The 18141-nt window shown below is 36.2% G+C and overlaps 3 protein-coding genes across 4 annotated transcripts; 1 reads left to right on the top strand and 2 right to left on the bottom strand.

Annotated features, from left to right (window-relative positions):
* Positions 1-56: 56 nt before the first annotated feature.
* osgepl1 (O-sialoglycoprotein endopeptidase-like 1) lies at positions 57-8185 on the bottom strand. Its single transcript, XM_067444336.1, has 7 exons — positions 7848-8185; positions 5192-5579; positions 4899-5103; positions 4063-4211; positions 2752-2882; positions 2591-2662; positions 57-193 (listed from the first exon to the last, which is right to left on the bottom strand). Exons 1-7 carry the CDS (start codon positions 8042-8044, stop codon positions 109-111), a joined length of 1227 nt encoding a protein of 408 aa, XP_067300437.1. The 5' UTR covers positions 8045-8185; the 3' UTR covers positions 57-108.
* A 954-nt stretch (positions 8186-9139) lies between these two features.
* adat3 (adenosine deaminase tRNA specific 3) lies at positions 9140-11196 on the top strand. The gene is made up of 2 exons (XM_067445105.1): positions 9140-9250; positions 9494-11196. The coding sequence occupies exon 2, from the start codon at positions 9523-9525 to the stop codon at positions 10525-10527; it is 1005 nt and encodes a 334-aa protein (XP_067301206.1). The 5' UTR covers positions 9140-9250; positions 9494-9522; the 3' UTR covers positions 10528-11196.
* A 449-nt stretch (positions 11197-11645) lies between these two features.
* Positions 11646-18051, bottom strand: ormdl1 (ORMDL sphingolipid biosynthesis regulator 1). Of its 2 annotated transcripts, none has more exons than XM_067444331.1 (4): positions 17893-18051; positions 16183-16365; positions 14356-14507; positions 11646-12888 (listed from the first exon to the last, which is right to left on the bottom strand). In XM_067444331.1, the coding sequence occupies exons 2-4, from the start codon at positions 16354-16356 to the stop codon at positions 12753-12755; spliced, it is 462 nt and encodes a 153-aa protein (XP_067300432.1). In that variant the 5' UTR covers positions 16357-16365; positions 17893-18051; the 3' UTR covers positions 11646-12752. The 2 variants fall into 2 exon arrangements, with proteins under 2 accessions (XP_067300432.1, XP_067300433.1); XM_067444332.1 differs by having other exon boundaries at positions 17898-18048.
* Positions 18052-18141: the final 90 nt, after the last annotated feature.

Below are 18141 nucleotides of genomic sequence, written 5' to 3'. Positions count from 1 at the left end.
ATGACATCTTATGCATTGAACAAAACGCATATGCAAAACAGAAACATTCATATTTCTTTAAATAAACAGTCATTTATTAATGAGCCGCAAATGCCCTTACAACACATGTCAAGAGTTTATCCTCAGTTTTAATGGTGGAACTTTGATTGCAGCATCTTTAACTTCTGAAGTGATGTCTAATCCAAGTGGTGCCCTAAAAAAAAGAAGTCGGAACAGTTATTATCAAATAAAATAGGGTCCAAAAGTCTAATACTAAAATTGCATTAACTGTGCTTTTTTTCTTTCTTTTTTAATGAAAAAATGTAATAAAATCAGGATGACAATTTGAGCAAAAATTTAAATTAATATTTTATAGTATAAGTATAGTCTTTTAAATCAATTTGAGAAATTTTGTAGAGAACAGTATATAATCTTATTAGTATATAGAATGGCTAAAATAAACGTTTACAGTAAACACAAAATGCAGTTTTATTTCTGTAATTTTATATATTTTTGAGTAAAATGACATTTAATGGGAAATAACAAAGTTGGATTTTATCCAAGTGGACTTTACATTCTAAAATTGAAACTTTTCACATGTCCGGGTTTCTCAGAAGTGGAAGTCGACTTAGAGGGTAAACTTCACTGTAGCAATGACTATTTTAAAGGGTTACTTCAGTGATTTAGCATTACGTTTTGTATTTAAACTGGGTTATTAATTTAGTAGAAATGTGAAATTATTTTTGAATTTGGTGCCTTCTAGACTGAGAAAAGACAGAAAATGTATTTTTGTCTCATGGGGATGAAAGACAACAACTCCCAGAATGCACTTGCTTCGCTGCCCTACGTGGCCACTCCCACTTGGGGGAAAGCACGATCATTCGAATATATTTCCAGTGAATATAAATTGCAAAAAAAAAAACACAATAGCGTTTTCACAACTTTCAAGTAGAAACTGTTTTAAATTTTACAGACACTCCCGCTGTATTAGAAACACCCTCACAGCAGCATTAACTACCGGTAGTTTATTGTAATTTGATGCAAAAGTAATATAACACGTAAGTGTAGAGTTATAAATGAATGAATATAAAAAATTATGCAGGATTTATGATGCTGATGACTGTTAAAACGCGACATCACAATCTGTGAAAAGGGTCCATGGTAGAGGTCTTCACGGGGCACCCGAGACCCGTGGACCCGGGATCCGACCCGGGACCCGTACGGGTTCGGGTCTATTTTTTAAATGGTCAGCCGGGTCCGGGTCGGGTCCTAATCTATTACTTCGGTTCCCGGGTCTGTTAATGTTGTCGCCTATGTAATACGTCAATCGGACTCGGAGAACACCTGGCCGTGAGAGTCAGCGCGGCTTGTGTGTTTTGTGTAACTTACAAATTGCTAAATTAGGATAAGAAACGTGTGAGCCGGGAAATGAGGTTTAGAAATACACAACAACAAAAACACAAGCGCTCTCTCTCTCTCTCTCTCTCTCTCTCTCTCTCTCTCTCTCTCTCTCTCTCTCTCTCTCTCTCTCTCGCAAGGGCGCTCTCTCAGCCTTTTAGAAAGCGGGCAGATTTAATGCATGCGCGCGGTAATAATGTACTCAAGAATATATTTCAAATCAGCAACAAGACCTCAGGTGAACTGTCACATAAATGTTTTCTGTGATGCGTTAATTGCGTAAAAAAAGGTTCATATTTCAGGTTGCTCCAGCTGACGCGCGAGTGCAGTCTCAAGCGCGTGTCATGTTTCTATGGCGACCCGAGCTTCCGCAGACCGCAGTGACTGTAATGACTTATGAATAATATGAATGAACCGTCTTGTTTAATCTTAAAGTTCTGCTAGTCAGACTCAGAGAGATTATGGCAAATAAATAATGGTAACGCAAGCGGCCATGGCACTAAACGAGCAATAGTTATTAGTTCAAAAGGGCAAACAGTCAAAGTTATTATGCGAATTAACTCATATCCGTCACTGTGAAATAAAATTGACTTTTACAGCTGAAATGAGTGAATTAAGCATGCTTGGAGTTGGAACAATTAATGAGGAATATTGTAATACATCACAATCAAGGTACAAGGGAGACAACGGCTATATCGTTAGGTAGGCTGACTGAGACAAAGTTATTTTTCGCAGCTTGTTCATTAACTTGTTAACAGCAGTAACGTTATATTGTGTAATATGAGACAATCGGGTCCAGTCGCGTCTGTGTCTTCCCGGCGGGTTCGGTTCCAGCTATCAAATAATAGACGGGTCCATGTCGGTTCCGGGTAATATATTTTTCGCATTTTTCGGATCTGCACGGGTCCGGGTCCAGTTTTTGAAATAATAGACGGGTCCGGGTCGGGTCTGTGTTGAACATTGCGGGTCTCTTCGGGTTCGGGTGCGAATTTTTGGACCCGTGAAGACCTCTAGTCCATGGACCCAGGAGGTTAAAAACAAATAGGCAGAGCAAGTTACTACATTTTGATGATTTATTTCTTTATTTTTACCTTTACCTAAAAACGATATGAACTGTTAAATTTGTGCACAATAAGACCCATATGCTATAAAATGCATTGAAACCATAAATGGGTACAATTTCTTAAATAAAGCAAATGCAATTTTAACTTACTTGGGTTCATATTTGACCTCTTCTGTATGGGACATGATCCCTTTTCCTTGCTTTAGTCTCTCTATGCCATTCCTAAGAACAGTAGTGTGGAACAAAAGTCAGTGTCTCTTATGCATGTAATCGAGGCTGTAAGGTAATGTGCACCAGTGTTATCACCTTACCATGCAATCATGACTCCATTATCAGTGCAAAGCTTTGATGGAGGGCAAAGTAGATGCAACCCAGTGGCATCTGTGACGATTTTCAGAGTCTGTCTGATGTATTCATTACTTGCTACTCCTCCTGACACAACCTATAGAGGGGCAAAAGAGGAAGAGTTGAATTTTTGGTTGGGATAAAAAGGCCAGAGTGGAATTTTTTCCAAATGTCAATTTACAGAAGGAGTTTATTGGTTGAAGCTTTTTGAAAGTTATAAAATGGTCACATGAAGCTAAGGTTAATTTTAAAAAGGACATACCGGTATTATGCTTTTTTACAACTTTCTTTAGCGTGTAATGTTGCTATTTGAGCATGAAAAAGATCTGCAAAGTTACAAATAATTTTATATATCATTAATATAATAATATATATCATATACAAATAAATTTATATATCATGATTATATATCATTATCATTCTGAACTCCCTGAAATGCCTTAATTGTAGTCTTTAATTTTCTTCTGGGAATGTTCACGTTATAATATTCCTTATTTAAATAAATCCTGCCCAAGGTAGATGCAAAAATGTACAAAAAGCGGTGAGGCCTGTTTAAATTCCGTGATTGTAAGGGGCATGGACATTTATGAAACGCGCTCGAAGCAGTTCAGTTACAAGCAGTACCAATCACAAAACCCTGGTCCAGACTACCAATCAGAGCATACTGCACTGTCTAGAAGGAGGGGCTTCATAGAACTAAACAGAGCATTACTGGCAGACTGGTAAGTCAGGTGCTGCAACAATGTAACATATGTGAAAAATAATGTTGTTTTTAAATCTATAAGCATGAATACCTATTCTAGTATACCCCTAAATCAAAACCAAGTGTCAGATTTACTAAACATGGCAAATTAGCATGAGTGCGCAATTCCATAAAAGTGCAGATGGGAGTGGAAAGTTCTCCGTGTGATCTACTGACGACGTGCAAATTACAGAACACAGACGCAGCTGGAAATTAGTTTCTGGTTCAAGACATGCTTTTTTTGACCGGTAAATGCCGCAAATACCAGTAAATTGACCATCGAAAACCTTAGTAAATCAACTAGCATAATTTATTTAAATAATATTGCACTGCAATAAGGTAAACCACAAAAATACCCCTGTCCATGCCCTTTCAGTGCACATTTTCACTGCATGTCTTTAGTAAATCCCAATAGTAAAGGGTTTGTACTGACGCAAGCTGTTCGTAAATCTGGCCCAAAACTTAGTAAAAGGGCAGAATATGGCCTCTTTAATATGAAATGCCACAACCGAGTCCTGGGGTGCTGTGAACTTACCAGAGTTGGATTGTGCTGTGGTAGAAGACCTTTGGATTTACAGAACAAAATGGCACGATGTGTTCGTTTGGCTAAATGAGATGCCACGGTGTGTTGTGAGGCAGCGGCGATGTCTTTTACACATGATAATAACTGTCCTGTTTCAAGACCTGAGGAAACATAACATCGTCTTACAGTTAATATAATACTAAATAAAATTGTAATAATTGTATTGAATGTCAAATCAAATGTGAGATTTGAGACACAAAAAAACCTAGTGAGCTGCCTACCTAGGCAGTATTTTAAGCATCATAGGTGCTACTACAGATGCAGGTAAGGTTCCAAACTGTAGATATCGTCTAATCCTTCCAAATTCTAGTGGAAGATAAAGACGACAGTCCCATAATGCACAAGCTGGCAGATAGAGCAAGAGGCTTTTGGATTATAAATATATAAAGAATTAATTTATACAGAAAAAAAAGATTTGAATAGAATAATCTTGAAGCATGATGATTGAAAAATGCAATGAGAGAAAATGTATTCCTCTCTGTTATCAACAAAGCAACATGCATTAAACATATTGCAGGATTTTTCCAATGAAATTGAATTATGAATAAATGACTGTGAATATTGAGTAATCATGTAATCAATAAAAAGGTATTGTGGTCTGAGTACAAGTATTTTAAAATGTAATATAATCAATTGCAAGCATTTCATTTTAGAAATCTGATTACGTAATCTAGATGACACATATTTAGTTACTACCCAGAAAAGATGCCATTTCAGTCCTTAAAAGGCAGCTCACTAGGTTTCGGAAAATAACCTGTTCTATTGTTTAAAATAAACAGATAAATTACCTTCTTCCCTCTCTTTTTTCTTAATTGCCATTGTCACCTGGTTTCTTAAACCAGAAAAAGAGAAATTGCAGTCGTACATCTGCCCCAATGGCGTCTTGAAATGGAACGCGAGTCGATTGCCCTCTTTCGCCAGAAGCTCTATGGCTTGTCCGCCACTCAAAGTCGAACACTCTGGGTGATTCCTAAGAGCAAGACTTCTAGCAATCTATTGTTGAAAGGAAAGATAAAGAGTTAATATCGACAAACATCATACACCTTATCTTGTATTTGAATGTGAAACCATATCCTGATACCTTATCTAAAGCATCCCCAGCTGCTGAATCCAATGTTTTCCCCAGAAGAAGAAACTCATCGATTCCTTTGGCCAGTGCAAGAAGAGTATGACCCCCAGAGACAAGGAGCACAAGAAAAGGGAAGTCTAAGGGGTGCAGCATTCTTACAGTAAGGGCATGGGCTTCCATATGGTGTATAGGGATGAAAGGCTTTTCATGTAGTCTCACAAACTTCAGACTGAAATCCAAGCCGATCCCGAGGCTGAGGGAGAGACCGGGCTTTACTGTTGTGGCCACAGCTGTGAGTTCATTGGGTTCAATACCACTTCTGTCTAAGGCCTCCTGGACAACTCTACAGATGTTTTCTCTGTGTAGGCGTTGGGCCACAGGTGGGATAATTCCACCCGTGCTGCAATTAAAAATATCAAATTAAATTTAAATGAATTACTCATCAAATGAGCAATTAAAACACAGCAGTAATTACATCATTATTTTTATACCGTTTAAAATAGTATAAAGTGTAAAATATAAAAATCAAATTGTACATTGTAGGCATATTATTTTAGGCATAAAACTTTTGTTTATTTTATTTTATTTTTTAGATTGTATACATAGACCTAAAAAAACTTAAAGCGAAAAAACTTAAAATTATTATATATATATATATATATATATATATATATATATATATATATATATATATATATATATATATATATATATATATATATATATATATATATATATATATATATATATATATATATAAGTTAAATGAACATGAAGAGCTTTTAATTGACTTGTTACTTCTTTATTTTTTTTTTCAGTTTTATTTATTTTATTCATTTACTTATTTATTTATTTATTGTTGTTGATTGTTTTTAATTATGTAGCACTTTGAGATTTTGTTTAATATAACGTGCATTATAAATAAAATTTATTATTATTATTTATGTCTGAAGTGACCATTAAAGCTATTTTTCTGTCCACTATAGGTTGCCTGTTCAAAACAAAGGCTTACCCCGTGTCCCAATTCGCATACTAACATTTTCGAATACTATTTAGCATGGATAGTATGTCCCAAATCGTAGTATGTTGAAAAGAGTATTCCAAAGATACCCGGATGGTTTACTATTTCCGGTCCGAATTCGAAGTATGGATCGATGGGCACTCTAATGGCTAATATTTCCCACAACCCATTGAGAGTTGGATGAGGATTCGATTAGAACAATACACGTGGATAAAAAGCGTTAAAAAACTACAAACATGACGGATGTGCTAGTCCGACGTTTAAGTAGAGAAGTTTAGATAAAGGGGTTTGAGTGACCAACTATCAATATTTAACCTGACAACAATATATTTATTCAGTGTTGTCCACATTATACTTCACCTGCAGCAGTGAACTTTTGTAATGACACGTTTGGCCATTAACTTTTAAATGCATCATTATATTTAAACTGCAAAAACATGAGGAGAGTCTCTGCGTTAAAGACCCACAAATGGCAGATCAACAAGCGGCTACATTTCTCTCCCATACGGTAGGAGATTAAACTGAATGTGGAGGATTTGAACTGTGACGAATCTGACGATGACTTGCAGGGCAGTGCACGGAACTAAGCGACAGAGTCCGTAAAAGATGGCGAAGTAGTACGTCCTGAAGCTTGCATATGTTCTGCTACACACACAAAAGTATATACTTTTTCTTCACAAAAAGAGTATATACTTTTAGGACGTAGTATAAATAAGCGAATTGGGACACAGCAATAGTTTGATGATGGCAAGTTTGAGCTCAGAATATTGGGATGTGTGTTCTTCACCTCACAGCCTGTGGAAAATAGGCCTCAGGCAGAAATCATGTTCATGGATGCAGTAACATTACTGTAGTATGAAGCAGAGCAAGACCGAGTGTTGTGGGAGCTGAACAAGGCCGCTGAAGCGATTGTTATACAAACAAACGCCTCGCGAGCAGCAGGACTTTTATTATGAAGGCACAGAGACACGGGAGCCATTTTCGCTTTTCTGGTTATGACATGAGTATGAGGTAACGCAGCTCTGTTTATCACATTAGATACATTTAAATGTTTTTTAAATTATGTTATGACATTACTCTGTGAGTTTGCTCAGTGGCTGCTATAGTAAGAGTAAAGCATTTCTGCCAAATAAAACCGGAAACCGAGGGTGACAGGCCACTCCCCCTGACGCCCAGGCTCCTTGGTTAAAATAGCAATTTTCTCACAATTTACAAATAGTAGGAAACATTTTGGGCATTGTAAGAACTTTAACTGAACAAAATATATAACTAGTGGTTTCTGGATATTTTACTACAAAAATACAACATGGTGCATAAAATTACTAAAACTAAAATAAATATCAAAAAATATTAAAAAAAAAAAAAAAAAAAACTAATACAAATGTTGAAAAACATTTAAAAAAATGACTAAAACTTGAACTAAAATGAACACTGTAAATATATTTTTAAAAAGCCAATTCCAAAAAATGAATAAATACTACAATAGTAAATTGCAAAAATATTTTTTTGAAGTTTAGGAACTGTGATTGTGAATAAATAACTACAGAATGTCGTAAACTACAGAACTGCCCCTTTAAGATATTGAAAACAAGTAAAGTGTTAGTCTATGTCTCAACTGAGGTAAGTGTTATGAAGTTTATGACTTACTCCAGGTGTGCCTGTTTCTGAGAATGCAGAGATTCCCCCAAAATGATTCCAGTCTCGTCCAGCACAGCCGCTCCTGTCTCATCGCAGCTCGTCTCAATCCCCAAAACGAACCTAGGGCGCACTGCAGTGAAGGCTCTTATGGAAGTGCTGTGCTTCATCCAGCACCGGACAGGTCCATTCAAAACACATGGAAACATTCTGATAACACTGACAATTCACTGTCGTCAACACTGTACGCTTTAACAATCCGAAAGATCACACACGTTTCAACAATTCAAGAAAACTTCTAAACTGGTATTTTCTTGTAATAGTTCATTCATGACCCTGTAGGAAACGAAACGTCACATATAAATACGTCCTACTCACAACAAGCGAAGTTAGGTTCCGTTAGTTTTCCTTTAAGTTGTACATTATAAATTCCGTCTAAAAAAGATGTCTGTGGTTTATAATAAATAAAGGAATAAAATGTATAAATATGAGTAAATTAGCTACGGTATTATTATTGACATACGACCAAAATAAAGAGCAACATATAGGAACCATTATTGGGTGCTTGTTTCCAGTCGGAAAATAATACAAGGTGGAATGAGGACTCACATGGGAGAGATGTTTTACACGAATATTACCAAGGGGGTAATCTAGCGCTCGGAAAGCGTTCCACCCATAGGGGCTGCCATTGCTAACCAAGCCATCACCTGCTGTTAGCATCCCATTGACTCCCATTCATTTTTGAGTCACTTTGACAGTGAATAACTTTACATCTGAGGCGTTTAAAGACTCCATTTGTCTATTGTTTATTTCTAAAGAAACACGACAATGCATAAAAGGCTCCATTACCTTGTATCTTACACTATCGCCCCGTAGAAGCTGTTTTTGTAAAAATAGGCTAACGATTGCGTCATAACCAACGCGACTCTGTCGCACAGTTGAGAAATTACCGTATAGACCTGAGGAGACGCTCGCAGGCAATCTTTGACTGTCTATGAGGCAGTCGGGGGGACGTGGAGACATAAAGTCTGATAAAGTCAAGGGAGAAGAATGGGGAGAAGCCCCTAGTGAGCCAAAAGCAACGGGAGAAAATATTTAAACAACGTGATTCAGATTTCACTTTCCACAACTACTAGAAGACCTACAGCTGTCAGACAGGAGGCTCACGTCACATCTACGTCGTCAAGCTCAGTCTGAGCCTGCGCAGTTCGCTCAGCCATCAGGAAGTGAGTGCCCCTAGGTTGACTTCACTGAACGCCGTAGAAGTCAATGGGAACGCTCCGTCCATTTCTTTTACTGTCTATGAATATTACACAGATAAAATCTTCATAAGTTGGCTGACAACATGTAATAGTTTGTTGGAATATTTTCAAATATTATTTGAAATTTAACGTCCATTGCTTCATTCAAACAAGGTAATGATCTAATAGGTCCACGTGTATGACTGAATTAAAATTCATGCATTTTTGTATGGTTTTTGGGTAGTTGACATATTGACATAAACAAATGTCAATTTGTTTTATTGTTACAGACTATATATATACATAATACAATTTATTATCAATATATTAAAATAGTTTTCTGTATTTATATGAGGATATTTTTTTAAAACTTGAATCTTGCACATGAACATTTACTGTCACATTCTGCTTCTACAGAATGCAATCCATTGAATAAATAGAACAAGATGGAACCACGGGCCAAACAGAGGAAAGTTATGGAGGAATGTGACACCTGGGAGGTTCTTCCTGTTCTCTCTGATGAGAAGTCTCGGGACACTGAATTGTTGCCAGCCTACGCAGCACCCATCATCGAGAAAAGAGAAACATCTCGCCTGGTCAAAGAGCTTTCCCTAATCTACCCTCTACTCGGACTGCAGCACATAAAAAGAGTGAGGGCTTGTAAAGACAAAAGCAGCCCTCATCCTTTAGAGGTCATTGTGTGCTTGGCCAGGGATGTGGCCGAAGGAGTTATGCTTGCTGATCTGCTTCGCTCACAGTCTTTTGACTGCAGTGGTTTAGGGGAACCTTTCCTTATTGAAATACCCGCCAATCCTCCACTGACCAGACCGCAGTTTGAAAAAGCTAGTAAACACTGGCCTACGTCATTTCATGAGGACAAACAAGTGACGTCTGCTCTGAGAGGCCAGTTATTTACTGCCGATCAGAAAGCTAAAATGCAAGGCTACATGACAGCAGCTGTCCAGGCTGCAAAATCAGGTCGGGAGATGGGAATGGATGCGGTGGGCGCTGTGATTGTTGACCCAGAATCTGAGCGGATTGTTGCAGTGGGTCATGACTGTAAGCGTGGAGCTCAGCCGCTCCATCACGCTGTCATGGTCTGTATTGATCTTGTGGCCTGTGGGCAAGGAGGAGGCGCCTACAATTACGAGAAATATCCAGCCTGTCAATTTAGCAGCTCTGAGCCTCTTAGGAATGGCTGCAATTTGAAAGAAACTGGTCAGCCTTACATCTGCACGGGATATGACCTTTATGTCACTCGAGAGCCCTGTGTGATGTGTGCAATGGCGTTGGTCCACTCAAGAATCAACAGAGTGTTTTATGGAGCGCCTTCTGCAGATGGTGCCTTGGGAACCAAGTATAAAATTCATTGCAAAAAAGATTTAAATCATCGCTTTGAAGTGTTTAAAGGGGTGATGCTGAATGCATGTAAGGCTTTACACAAAAAGTAACCTAAAACATTTTTTAAGTTGTTCTTAAGAGACAATATTAAAATTAAACTTTTAATTGTTTTGTTTTGTAGCTCCAGCCAAATATTTTTTCTTAATAGGACCATAATAAACATTTATGGGAATGAAATCAGTTTGTTTGTCTCAAATATTGTATTTGATTATCAGACCAAGGCATATCCTAAATATAATTATTTTAATTTTAATAATAATAAAAAACATACAGTATATATAATATAGTCAAACCAAAATGTATTCAGACACCTTTAATATTTTCTCACATTATCACATTTTATTTGCTATAGTTTAGAAAATGGTTAAAAAAAATGGTTAAAAAAAAGACTAGAACTAAACTGACAGAAAAAATGATATTGACAATGTCAGATAAGTTTGATAAAAAGGCACGCAATGGATAACAATCAGTTGTCAGCTGTTCAATTTAAGTACACAATTAGATAATATCAATTAAGGTCAACCAATCAACAAGTAATGCTTGATTTTATTCAGTCTGTGGTGTAAAAGGTCACATTAGCCTTTAAAGAAAAAAACACTTAAAACATGGTCAGGTCAGTGTCAAAATAATTTTGGTCCCACATTTTTATAAAATTTTACTGGTATGTAAAACCATACGATACGAAAGACTCTTTGGGTATGTCAGTTTACTTTATTTTACTATCCTCACTTACATAAACTATAGTGAATAATGATATATCTTGTTTTCATTATTTTTTATTTGACTATATTAATTTTAAAAAGTAAAATTTATGCTAAAATTATAAATAGAATGAAATAAAATTTGAAATAAAATATTAAACAATACAAAATTTTTCTATTTTGATAAGAACTATTTCTTGAGCATGAAATCCGAATTACAATTATTTCTGAAGGATCATGTGACTGAAGAGATGATACTAAAAATTCAAATTTGCCATCATAGGAATAAATTACATTTTAAAATATATTAACCTTTAAAAGTTATTTTAAATTGTAATCTTAAAATATTACAGTAATTTTGATCAAATAAATGCAACATGATGCAAAAACATTTTTAAGTCTTTCTGACCTAAAAATTTGAACAGTAGTGTGTATTTTATCATTTTTAGTAAAAGCAAACAACTGGGTTTGTAATGGTTTGCAAATTTTTATTTGTTTGCAGCATGTCATACAACACATAATATGTTCTAACCTTTTCTCAAAACAAAAGGACAAAACAATTGGCACAGTTGAGCCTTCGCAGAAAATGGAAGGATTTAAATAGTTTAATGGGTCTGTTACAGTTTATCAGCTTCAATAACACCATGACAGAGACGAAAGCAAAGAAACATGACGGTTTGCAAGAGCTTGGTTATGATCCAGTTTTACAATCACATACTGAAATGGAATGAAGAGTCAACATGAAACTTTCTGTAATGCAATCCATTTCTGATTGAATAAAACAACGCAGGGAAGAACTTTTTGTTTCAGGAAGTGTTGAAAACATCTTTGAAATAACGTGCAGTGACAAACTATGCAAAATGAGACCAGAAACGTGTATTAAGAAAGTAAATAAGTTCTATCTTTAATTTCATGTTGACTTTAATGAACTTGAAAGTACTTAAAAGCCCTAAAAACTCTTGTTAATGTTAATAACTTTTTCATTGTCACTTATAAACCCTACGACATTAACCAAACAAAAGTATACATAATAATGTGACTGAATAAATATTTTTCAGGAAATCATGCAAACTGAGTTTTTATTCGTCTCGGAAGCAATGATAACATCAACAAAACTCAAGAAATAGCAGAAAGGTTTCATGGCTTTCAAATGATTTTTTAAAAACACATGGCATTATTTAAGAATGTATTCAGTAATGTGAAGTGACGCTAAAAGCATTAATCTATCTTAGTGTGTCAGAGCTGTGAGCACATTTGAACAAAACAAAAACTAATTAACAAACAAAACAAAAAACTTTAACCATGAAACCTGGGCCAGCCCAGATCCACAAGGATCACAAAACAACTAACAAAAACACATTAAATATCTTAAGTTATTAATGCTTGTGGAATTGTCCTCCTCCTATCATATCCCTACAATTTCTCAAGATATATCAAACAAAGAGACTCACAATTTCACAGACTGTACAAAACTGCTAAGTGTACACAACTGCGGTACAAAGTACAAAGGGTTATCTCCTCTCTCACATCAGGCAACAGCTCCAAGCTGGTCTGTGCCCTCTGAACACTGGGCTTTAATACTTGTTTATTCCAAAGATCCTGACTCCATGGAGTTGTGGCAATTTTGGGATGAGAACACTCAAAAGCGAAGCTGTGTTTATCACAAAATGTGCTGTGTCGTATTTTGTGTAAAAGCTGGCGAGAAAATATCTGCAAAGAAAAGAAAAACAAGCGTTATATTTCAAACTCGGTACAGGCTCTTTTATATTATACTCTATGTTATATAGATATTATACACATTTTTAAAATGCTTCCATTATGCCATTTTAAAGGTTCCTAATTTTGTTTTCAGGGTCAGGCACAATACCTTTACATGCATCCAAGGTCAAAAACGCTTTTATTTTCTAATAATATACATAGGAGTATAACCTCTTTTCTCACAGTGTCTAAAACAGTTCTATAAAGAATCTGCTACAAGATCCAAGAGCCCACTCTGCTCCGATTGGCCAGATGGCCCCAGTCTGTTGTGATTGGTCTACTGCTTACAGCATGTCAGAAAAGAAACGGGCATTACCATATCAGAATTTCAACTCCAGAGGCTTCCTCAGCACTTGTACAAATCATAAGACTATAAAACAAATATGGACGTAGTGTCCGTGACGTCACCCGTAGGTTTCCGAAGAGGATTTTGAAGCCTAAAAGCCAGCCGTTGCCATCTTGGCAGAACGTCACTCTCGGATAACTTAAAAATAATGGGCAAAGAGGTGGGACATGGATCGAGCTGAGGAGCCTGGTTGTTGAAACCACGCCCATCTAGCTCGACCATAGTGTGGATTGCCACTATGGTCGAGCTAGATGGCCATGGTTTCAACAACCAGTCACCTGTCATTCAAGTGACCACAAGTTATTAAAAAAAATGAAGCCCTTCGCAGTTATCATGAATGGCAAAATTAGCTATATAGACCAAAACCTCTTTTTGTACCAGGCAGTAAAAAATAAATTCTGCTGTAAAGTTGGGCATTTTTTACAGATTTGATTTCCTTTTAAAGCCTGTCTCTAGCAGCTAGTCGATGAATTGCAGTTTAAGTCACTTCGATGTGGGTTATAAAAGAGACTGCGGGAGGTTGCCGCTTGGTACAAATATGGACATGAACAGTAACAATGCTGTCTTTTTAACCATATGAATTCGAGCCCTAGTCCCCATCCTCAGGAAGTGCATGCACAGTGGATCTGCCTTTGCAGCACAGAAAACAGCGTCTTCTTGACAACACAAACTAAACTCTTCCGGACCTTAGCTACAACTACTGTTTGAGGGCGGGTCAAAATAAGCATAGATCGTGGACAGCTAATGAAGCCCATAGGCTGGCATTATGCAAATGTGTTACAAACCTATGTAGGTTTGTGCAGGAAGTAAGATTGAATTACTGACGACTCGTTTAAGGCAGTTCAGAATCGGTTCTTCGGGAGACACTAACTGCATTTGTAGTGCCATTTGATATTTAACATTTTGCAGACCTTTAACATTCACAAACTATGTGAAAGGTAACATCCAAAAAAGTATAGGTGGAGCACTTTAATGACCAAAATATAGTCACAATAACATTTATTTAACTTCTTTTTTGTTTCATATGGGGATATTTAGTTCAAAATGCTTAGCAATACATTTCAACAACTTACAAAATGATTGGTGAGATTGTAAAGAATTTTCTAGATGATGTGAACTGCACGCCGTAGTCCAGCTGTTCCCAGTGTGTGAGAAGTCTTGCCTTGCCCTGGTCTGGAGTTTCAAATGGCGTGCCTTTCACTGCATGCATAAACACATACATACCCTGCGGGAAGACAGAAAGATGATCCAAATGTCATGGACGCCATTCTTAAAGTTTAGAACAATTGGGGGGACCTCTTAATATTAAGCTCAAAGGGATAGATAAAGAATATTTCATCAAACAGGTCCAAAACAGCACTTCATTACTGACCAATTGACTTCCACTGTATGGACCAAAAAACAGACATACATACATTTCTCTCAAAATAGCTAAAAAAAAATAAAGTCATACAGGTTTGGGACAACAAGTGGGTGAGTAAAAAATACTCTCTCTTTAAAGACCCAGGCTGTGTTTCCCAAAAGCATCATGAGCCAAGTTGATGATAGAGACCATTGTTGGCAAATGTTTTATGATCTTCTTTTTTATTGTTTACGATGCTTTTGTGAGACACACCCCTGGTTTTTCTTTCAAATTAAATAACGCTTGATAAGAAGACAATTTAACGTCCATTCTACTCTAAGAATGCACATTTTGACTAGTCAAGAACAGTTTTTTTTATATTACTTTTTTTATAGATGCTATTTATTATATGTTTTTGTGTTTTTATGTCTATATAGTACTTTTTTATTGCAGTTTTAGCTTAATTTTTTTATTTAATATTTTATTTCATGTTGATTTTATTTCAAGCAACACTTTTTCTTTTAACTATAATAACTTTCAGCAGGTCTCAAAACATTGCAAATGAGATTTGAGAGCTCTGATGGAGGTGAAAATTATCAATGAACAATGACCTAAATTACGGTCTTTTCCTTGTTTATCGTATGGCTTCAAAAGACAAGGAATATATACTTTAGATCATCCCTTCCTCCATTAAACCTGGGACACACCAAGCTAACGTCAAAAAACTAGCAGTGACGAAAGCTGACCGTTTTGTTGCCTCTCGGCCAAAAAGCTGCGGCTGAACACATCAAAAGGACTAAAAGTGAATATCAACTAGCACTTGCGTTCTGTGCCTGCATGCAAGTAAATATCTGTCTTTATCAGCAGATATAATTTTCATCTTTCAAAAAGGGAACTTGAAACTAGAACCGCAGATATACAAACTATAAACAAAGCAGCACTTGCTTAGTATTTTGAATATCAATCACACGGATCAGCTCATTACACTCGGCTCATGTTATTATGAAAATATTTGCACATTCAATTGCTCAGGTATGATGACGTAAAATGATAATGCTTTCAACAGTTGTTATTATTCTCGTGCACTGACTCGCTAAGTTGAACAGCCAATCAGAATTCTCTCTCACACAGATGACGATTCAACATGCTGAATTGCATGGTGCAGAACACACCAGAAAAAGTAAATAGGCACACAAATATGGCAAAACGTCAGCTTAGTGTGTCCTAGGCTTAAGAAACATGCTTACAAAAATGTGTTTTCCAATTCATGACTGAAACATTACAGTATCTCTATGAATAGCTTCTCTCTTTAATTGTGGAGCAAGTTATCATACATTAGCATGTGACAGAGCTTAAACTTGCTCAGTGATGTCATGCTGTTGACCTTGAATCTTTGTGCAAGCGAGTCCTTACATAACAATGCTACACACAGACTACTAAGGAAGCATCAATTGTCAAGACTCCAACTGGCCGCAGGGCACTGCTGAGAAAATGACAACCCATAGACAAGGGAACAAAATGGAATATAACAAAGGATTATTCAACAGAGAACACTTACAAAATTGTGAATAACATTTGTGAGGGTCCACACAACAGGAACACTGAAGAAGGGAATGCTCAACAGTACAATGTGAAGCATTCCTACGCCGAGCGCATATGTCAGCCATATCCCCCGACTGTTCATCACTCGGGTGTTTGGGTTCACTTCACTGTGGGCCACGCCGACGTTCATCTTGCTTTTCTGTTAATAGCAGTGCAAAATGACAAAAGGGAAATTGCAAGTCAAATAATACAATAATTCTGCAAAGTATTAAAAAAACTGTATAAATAAATAATTAGCATACTAATAAATCAAATGTTTGTTTTACAATTATTATATATATTTTTTTATTAAACATTATTATTAATAATAATTCTAGGGTCTAATAATTTAATAAGAATGAAATGATCTAAAACTGTCAATTCAAGATACAACCATTCAAATTAATGATAATTTTTGCACTACTACAATCTAGGTGATAGTTTTGAAGCAACTGCTAGTTCTCTCAAGATTTGGTGTGTTGATAAGTGGTCCGCAATTATTTTATTGTTTGAAAAGTACTTGATAAGAATAGAAGCCATCTTACAGTCAGCATGAGGTCTTGTCTATATGCCAACAAAGCATGCTCACACACTTACAATAGGGTAATTCTTCATAGTACTTTGCCGTAATGCATTACTGTTCATGCCATCTACACTTATTTAAATAATTTGCAACAGTTCAATTCTTCTTTGAAAGAGCAAATAAGGTAGAAGTGACATTTCATGGCATGTTTGGTTTATCCGTCACAGTAAACAGTTTAGGCAGCTGTTCAAAAGCCAAAGTTCAGTGTTGCCTAATATACTGTGTATTTGTTTCAGTGTTTTTCTTATCTCAAGATTTCTCATTAAAATCATTTCACTTGTCCGGGTTTCTACTCAGCAAGTCACTTGCTTTTGTATATATATATATATATATATATATATATATATATATATATATATATATATATATATATATATATATAAGTGTGTGTGTGTGTGTAAGAAAGTTAAAGAAACAAAATGCCAACATTTTCTCTCTTATTATTATTCTCGTACAAATAAATGCATGAGGTCAAAGGCGGAAGTCCAACTACTCTTGATCATGTAAACATCTGTCACTAACCACTCAAATGAACCTTCCCTAAATATGGATAACTCTTTGATTGTGTAAGAATTTGTAGTATGTTAATATCTCGAGACAACAACACAGATGAGAGGAAGTGACAATGCTCATAAACAGCTTCGTGCAAATAGAAGACAGTTTGTATTTATTTAAAAATTCCTAAATATTAGATATTGATTATTGTTGGTTTTCCCAATAGTAGCTAACGTTACAGTAAACAAGTCCATGACAGATATAGTTAGCAGCACAGCTACATGACAAAACACTGTCTTATATTCCTGCTTATCTCACTGTCTTCTCTGCTTTGACCACTTAATTAACACTCTTTGAATGCGCTTATCCTCCTGTCTGTGCTATGATAGTAAGTTGTTTTAAGGTTTGCGCATGAGCAATGCTCTTTATTTAGCATCAACTGCTTTCATAACAAACACCAGTTGCTTTTGTTTAACTCTACTTCAATTAAACAGCTCAAACATTAATAAAAGCTATTAATTCACCCCATTATCGCCCAATTTTGGCATTTTTGGTTTCAAAGCAGCGACTCCAATGACTTGGTTTCATAAGATAGATGAGTAACGGTACCTTACGTGCGTTCTGGTGAAGCAGGCTGGAGCGCTGCCGGCCTCCGCTGCGCGCACTGTGGGCTGACTCACCGCACACAGCGCACACACCACTAGCACACAGGCTATCGCAGCTAACGGGATTAAGACAGCAAATATCGCGAGAATTACGCCCCACACCCACTAAAGGCGTGATGTTTACAATTTAAGGAGAGGATTGTGATTATTTAATAATAATAATAATAATAATAATAATAATAATAATAATAAT

This window comes from Pseudorasbora parva, chromosome 5 (assembly GCF_024679245.1).
Source record: "Pseudorasbora parva isolate DD20220531a chromosome 5, ASM2467924v1, whole genome shotgun sequence".
Classification (NCBI taxonomy): domain Eukaryota; kingdom Metazoa; phylum Chordata; class Actinopteri; order Cypriniformes; family Gobionidae; genus Pseudorasbora; species Pseudorasbora parva.
The sequence above is the reverse complement of the archived record's forward strand: the minus strand, read 5'-3'. Positions and strand labels throughout refer to the sequence as shown.